Source organism: Chinchilla lanigera, unplaced genomic scaffold (genome assembly GCF_000276665.1).
Source record: "Chinchilla lanigera isolate Chin_1 unplaced genomic scaffold, ChiLan1.0 scaffold00042, whole genome shotgun sequence".
NCBI classification, from domain to species: Eukaryota; Metazoa; Chordata; class Mammalia; order Rodentia; family Chinchillidae; genus Chinchilla; species Chinchilla lanigera.
In genome coordinates, this window is record NW_004955443.1 from 19,023,125 (window position 1) to 19,029,848 (window position 6,724).

Genomic DNA, 6,724 nt, shown 5'->3' on the forward strand with positions numbered 1-6,724 from the left:
TCAGAAGCTCGCTGCTTGTGAGCACTAGACACGGGGACTTTCCTGAAGGTGATTTTTAGAGAAAGGGGCAAAGGTGACTCGGTTGGGGGAACCCAGTGTGTGTGCTGATGCAGGTTGTCTTTCTGCTCCTTGCTGTTTACAGCTCCCTTCTTCTGTCCTCCCTGCGGCCTCTCTGAGCTCAGATTTGCCTCGTTTAAGCTCCCCCAGCTCGTGGACAGGTGGCAGGTCCACTCTCTGGCCTTTGAGCGCATCCGAGCTGCTAGAGTGCCCTCCCGACCTCACAGTGTAAGTTTCCTCCTCCAAACACAAGCGTTCCAGGCACAGAGCTCAGCTGTTGTTGGCTTCAGGGAATTTTTTCTGCCAGAACTGAAATCGGGGCCAAGAAAGCACAGATCTGCAAAGGTGCTTTGCCTGTAGTACAGTTTTAGAAGACGGTGCCGTTACTGGAGTCGCAGATGAAAGTTGTGACTCTCATTAAGCAAGAAAACTCAAGGAAAAAAAGTATCACTTCCCGCATTTCCTATTCTCTGCAGGCTTTTTACTTGACTGGTATCTACTAAACAGTTTTCTTTAGGTGGATTTACTTTGTAAAAGCGTTAATTCCCCTTAAGAGACACTATCTACAAACCTAGCCTTTTATGTGCTCTAATATAATTTCCCACTCACTTATAAAGATATGCTACTCAGATTTTAAAATGCTCATTTAAAATAGCTTTCGCAAACACGTCACTGTGGCATGACACTGTCCGAAGCCAGGAGTTCGCAATTTATCAACCAGTTAGCAACCACCGGATGGGAATGAGAGTGTGTTCCGGGTCGGGCCTTGCGGGCTTCGCACACGGGAGCTTCCGAGCCCACCTCTCAGGGAGTGCATCCCGTCGGCCTCAGGGCACCATATAAAAACGGACTTGCAGGGAAAGGTCAGGTCGCTGTTCAGTGAAAGTCAGCTTCAACCCCAGGAGTCCGAGTTTGGAGTTCCTGCAATGCTCTTTCACTAATCTTTTGGAAAAAAACACAGGTATGGATACGCCACTTGCCAGGAAAAAGCAAGCAACGCTCCTGTTGAAAACCATTTATTTCAGCACTAAATGGCAAGCCCGTTCTTCCCCTAAACTTCCAGTGCCTTGCATTCGGTCCTCAGCTTGCAGAGGGCTGGATTCCCGAAGTTCCTTTTAGGGCGGCAATTCCGCCGGTCCTCCGGGGTCCTGCACGGGCTCCGCCCCCTGCATGCTCCGCTCACCGTGAGCCTCTCTCCCTCGCAGGAGATTGATTCATTTTGTCTTCAGGCTGCGGGCGGGCAAGCGCCTCGCAGTGCTTATTCTGACCTCCTCAACACCTAACACAGCGCCCAGCCCCTGGAGACCCGGAGGACACACGTGTTGGATTAAATTACCAGCCATTTGTCTGGAACCCCTTTCTCCACAGAAATGTGTTACAAACGGGAGTGGAAGCATTATGTTTCCAACCAATCCACAAAAGTTTATTTAACTCATCCTGAGGACAATCAAGCATACTCAGGAGTTCTCTGGAGCTGGGGTGAGAAAAGAGGTAGATGGGAAAAGACACACAGCCTTTCCCGGGTGTGCGTTTTTTAGATCCAGGTGAAATTTTAAGTCAGTCAAAAGTCATCTTTGAATCCCTTCCAAATTGCCCTTTTCCTCATACATTTCCCAGCTGTCCCTAAGTTTCATACTCAGTTCTATTTTTTTCTTTTTTTGGTTTTCTGAGATAGGGTCTCACTATGTAGTGCACACTAGCTTCTAACTCACAGTGACCCTCCTGCCTCAGCCTCCTGATGAATGTTAGGATTACCAGGGTGCATCACCATACCTGGTTACAATTCCACTTTGATTTCTCATCCCAGTTCCTTCCCCAGTTGATCCGCAGGAGGAGAACAACTCGGTGGAGTTAAGTTGTGCTAATTTGTTAGTGATTGGCCCCCATGTCCCCTCACTTGTCTGCAGCCTGCAGTCCAGGGGTGTGACTGTTAACAGCAGAGGTGAAGACTGTGGGACTTAGGGACAGACCTGGGTTTGAATCCTCATCCTACCTTGAAGTGATGTGGCATAGGGAGGGGGAGGTGCCTTCTTTAAACCACCATTCCCTCTCCTCTGTAAAATTGGAATTGTTGCAGCTAAAAACAGTGTTTTTATAATACTTAGCTGTGTTTCACCTCCTATATCAGACACAGTTCTAGGGACTTATTTATTGATTCATTTTGTCTTCACAACAACTCCAAGAGATAGATATTCTTTTTTTCTTTTCTTTTTTTTTTTTGAGACAGGGTCTCACTATGTAATTTAGGCTGGACTTCAACTCACTATGTAGACCAGGCTGGCCTTGAGCTCATGACAATCCTCCTGCCTCAGCTTCCTGAGTGCTGGGATAACAGGCATATGCCACCATGCCCCGCTAAATATTCTTTTTTTTCTTTTTTTTTTTTGTCTTTTTGAGACAAGGTCTTGCTATGCAGTTCGGGCCGGCCTTGAGCTCACTTTGTAGACCAGGCTGATTTTGAACTCACAACAATCCTCCCGCCTCAACCTCCCAAGTGCTGGGATTACAGGTGTGGACCACCACGCCCGGCATAAATATTCTTATAAAGGAAATGACACTCCAAAATAGATTGCTAATGGTGAGTTGAAATTATTTATCGATGCTTTCCTTCTCCCATAATGCTTTGAGGCAAGAGCACACCCATGGTAAAGTTTCTGGTGGTGTGGGTGGGAGAAGACAGCTGCTGCTGGGAAATTTTGGGGGGCCAGGAGAGCAGGGATTGTGGACAGATTACCCAGGGGTTAAAAATGGTCCTGGGAGTCCATTCCGTTCTGGCAGTCCTGTTTCCATGACTTCTTCCCTCCCCGTGCCTCTAAATGCGTGGAATCTGCCAGTGATCCAAGTGTTTTTTTCTGTCCTTTTCTTCCTTTTTAAATTGTTTCACGCGGGCCCTGGCAGCTGCAGGGTGGTGGCCAGCGGCAGCTGTTTCCATGTATGGGGCCTCTGTGGTCTCCTTTTGTGAGCCAGGGACTCTCTGTATATATCAGAGCCACCACCTGGCAAGACGTTTAGTTCCATCTATGCTGCTGAAATGCTTGCTGCACGTACCACAAACACAAAGGGGGAGGGCGCACTGTTGCTCTCCAGCCCCTCACTGCCCACCCCTGTGGGCACTGAAACCCTCGGGGGAGTTTCGTCCTCCAGCCCCAGGCTCTGGTCCTCCTGCTCACTGGAGGCGGAGATCTCAAAGCCGGCAGGGCGCACACCTTGGCAGAGGCAGGCGGCAGCTGGCCCCTCGCAGTGGGTATTCTGGTGACGTTGGTCACTTGGTCTCTGAGCCTCAGTTTCCTGTTCTGTCAGGCTTGGGGTGAGGGTGCACTATCTCTGCTCCTCCCAAGCTTCGGAGCTCTGGCTCTCTGATAAATGGTGGGGAGAGATGGATGCTCATACTCATGCTTGTTTGGACTTTTAAACAATGCAGAGTGAACCAAGAGCCTTCAACATGCTAGGCGAACGCTCTACCACTGAGCTACAGCCCCAGCTGCTCTTTTGTTATAATGATGGTGATCATGATGATGATTTTATTTTGAGACAGAGTCTTCTTAAAGTGCCCAGACTGCCCTTAAACTAACCATCCTCCTGCCTCAGCCTCCCAAGTAGCTGGGATTATAGGCATAAACCTGCAAGGCTGGCTGATAACTCTATTTTTATATGATGTTTGTATTTAAGAGATATTTCAGAAGCTCAAAATAAAAAGTGAGAGGGAATGATGCTCACTTTTGCACGTGAGGAGATTCTGGCTGAATGAGCCCTAATACCTTCAACAGTAACCTCACAGCTACCAAGCAGAAGAGTCACGACCCAAACTTAGGTGCTTTGAACAGAAGTCTTATACCAGGTGGTGAGATCACAATTCATATATCACCCTCCTGCCATGCCTGTGTGTGCACGTGCGGGCACACACACACACACACACACACACACACACACGCACACACGCACACACAGAGACACATACCCTGCCACTGCCACAGAGCTGCTCTGACTGAGTTTTGCAGTACCTGGGGCAAATTGTTAGGGGTCCCAGGTGCCATCCCCCATCTCTGAAGCAACTATGCACAGGAAGTGTTCTCACCCTCGCTTTAGAGATGGGGAAAACTAAGTTTCAAAGAAGTCCAACACGAAGGATTTGCCTGACAGCTCAAGGGTGCTGAAGGCAGAACTCCAAGCTAAGCCCAACCTCCTGACAGTGCTGCTGCCTCGGGCTTGAACCTGTGTCACCTGAAAGCAAGAGTCAACACGGCTTCATCTTTGGGAGATTTTAGGATCTCATGAATTATTCTTCCACGAAAATGTAGTTGATAAAAATTGCTGGTTGATTAACTCCTGTCACAGCTTGGGTCTGGATGTCCCACCAAAGCTTCGTGCGCTCAAAAGTGAGGCTTCTTTAGAGGTGGCTGGATCTAGATGTATGATGCTGGGATTGATTCATGGTGCAGTGCTAGACTCAAAGGCACTAGGATTATGGGTGTGAATCTACCTGCCCTAAGTCGCCTGGATAAAATGTAAGCGATAGAAAGAGCTAAGGTCAGCCCTTGCTTGCTTTGCTACCTTCTGCCCACCATGAAGTGTTTCTCTTCTGTGATGGCTGTCTGCCACACCACCCTGCCTTGGAGCCAGCCAACTGTGGACTGAAACCTCTATAAACTGTGAGTGAAATAAGCCCTCCCTCCCTTTAACTTTGGGTATCAGGTATTTTGTCTCAGCAATAAAAGAGGTAACTAAGACAAGTCCCATTCAGCTACCTCACAGCTCACAACACTGCCCTTAAATTTCCGGGTTATGCGCCATTCTTCTTAGGCTTCTTTTTGAGATGTTATGTTCTATTATTTCTAATACAGTTTTTGTTTATTCACTTTCTTTTTTTTTGTTTTGTTTTGTTTTGTGTTTTTGGTTTTTTTTTTTCCAGTACTGGGAATCAAACTCACAACCTTGCACTTGCCAGGCAGGCACTGTGCCACTGAGCTAAATCCCCAGCCCCTGTTTATTCACTTTCTTCTGGGCTCCCTTAAAAATGTCTCTCCAGTGTTAGAAGATGGGCGCTTACAACACAGTGGTCTTAGCTTGAAGTCGAGTGATGTCCAATAGAACAGGATCTTAGTGACTTCTACTTTCTCATATACACATTGCGTGACCCAGGATCAGTTTACATTTATTCATAACCCATTTTGCCAATCACTTTACCTAGCTAACTCTTGTTTTGGGTCTGTATTCTTTCTCTTTTTCTATTTTTTTGGCTTATTGAGTCAGAGCCTTGCTATATCTTCCAGGCTGGCCTTGGGCTCACTATGTTACCCAGACTGGTCTCAAACTCAGGGTAATCCTCTTGCCTCAGCCTCCTGAGTGCTGGGATACCATGTACCACCACTTCCTGTTTTCATTTCCTATTCTTAAGCATACTAACTCTATTCCCTAGCCTTTGCCCTTAGGGTTAGACTTCAGAGCCTGGAAAACACTTGTATTGTTTCCCAAATACCTGTATACAGTAAGCGCTCAATAACTATAGAAAGAATGTATGCTTGATTGAATGAGTGCATGAGTGAATGTTACCAGTCACCCCATTAGCATATAATTCTGAGAATAGCAGTTATGTTGGGGGCTCTCCTGTGTCCCTCTGCAGAGCCCAGATTGTGCTTTGCAAAAGTCTTTCAAATAAACATCCAGCTCCATCAGGATCACCCAGCAACAGATGCGTTTCTACTTAAAAACAAGCATCTCAAACTTTGAACACCCCAAGCAACCACAGATGTCATTGATTCCGGAAAACTCCTCGTGTTTCTTTGCAAGGCTAAGGAAAAGAAAGCACGGAGCTGGAAGGGCGCAAGGCGAGGGCACAGGTGAGAGTGGCGCAGAGCTGTGGAGCCAGAGGAACCCCCCACCGCGGCACACACAGCTCGTGCCTTGGAGCCCAGCCGAGGTCTCCTCTGAGTCACCCTCTGCCACATCAGAGAGCAGACAGTGCAACCAGAACACTCCCGCATGAGACTGAAATGCGGAGGACACCTCGAGGTGCCTCATTACCCCTTGAGGTACCAGTGGCCAAAAGAGCATCAGCTTACTCACAAGTCACGAAGTACAGCATAGTAAATATTTTCCGGGGTGCTGTGGTACAGGTTAAGTCGCTAGAGAAACCACTTACCTCAACAGCGCGGGATAAAACAGCCCTATCATCTCACAGGGGCGCAGGACACAGGCTTCCAGAGGACTTTGTCTCAAGCCGTCCGAGGAGGTGGCCTCTCCCCTCAGCCACTGGCCACCTAGCCTGGCAGCGAAGGAAGTGGGAGGGTGAGCGTGAAGAGGAAGAAAGGCAGCCCTCTCTGAAAGGCAGAAAATGCAGACGAGCCCTTTTCTCCCTTATGGGTAGGAAGGTTTAGAAGTGTGTCGATTACAGTGGGTACGTGCAAGGACAACAAAAATGGATCCTCCTTGCTTCTAGCTTTTCCCCAGCCTATCGTAAAATCTGAGGCCTTGCTTTTAACATGAAAGTAGCCTAGAGAACAGATTGCCATGGGAGAAGGGAAGATAAAGGTTGCTATAGCTGTTTTAGGTTTATTTGGTTTTCCTTCTTCTGAAAATGTTATTGTGTTGGTTTCATTGTGCTACTTTATAACATACTCATATCCACCCCTGTTGACGTCCCTTGCCCTTTCCTCCCCTCCCTCACCCT

The 6,724-nt window shown here is 47.8% G+C and overlaps 1 protein-coding gene across 1 annotated transcript in view; it reads right to left on the bottom strand.

Moving 5' to 3' along the window:
• Positions 1-6,317, bottom strand: part of Rbpj (recombination signal binding protein for immunoglobulin kappa J region) — a 246,381-nt gene extending 240,064 nt beyond the window's left edge. Inside the window, exon 1 of the mRNA XM_013518082.1 lies at positions 6,197-6,317. Within this exon, the coding sequence (XP_013373536.1) occupies positions 6,197-6,228 (32 nt within the window). The 5' untranslated portion in view covers positions 6,229-6,317. The remainder of the gene's footprint in view (positions 1-6,196) is intronic.
• Between the last annotated feature and the right edge of the window lie 407 nt (positions 6,318-6,724).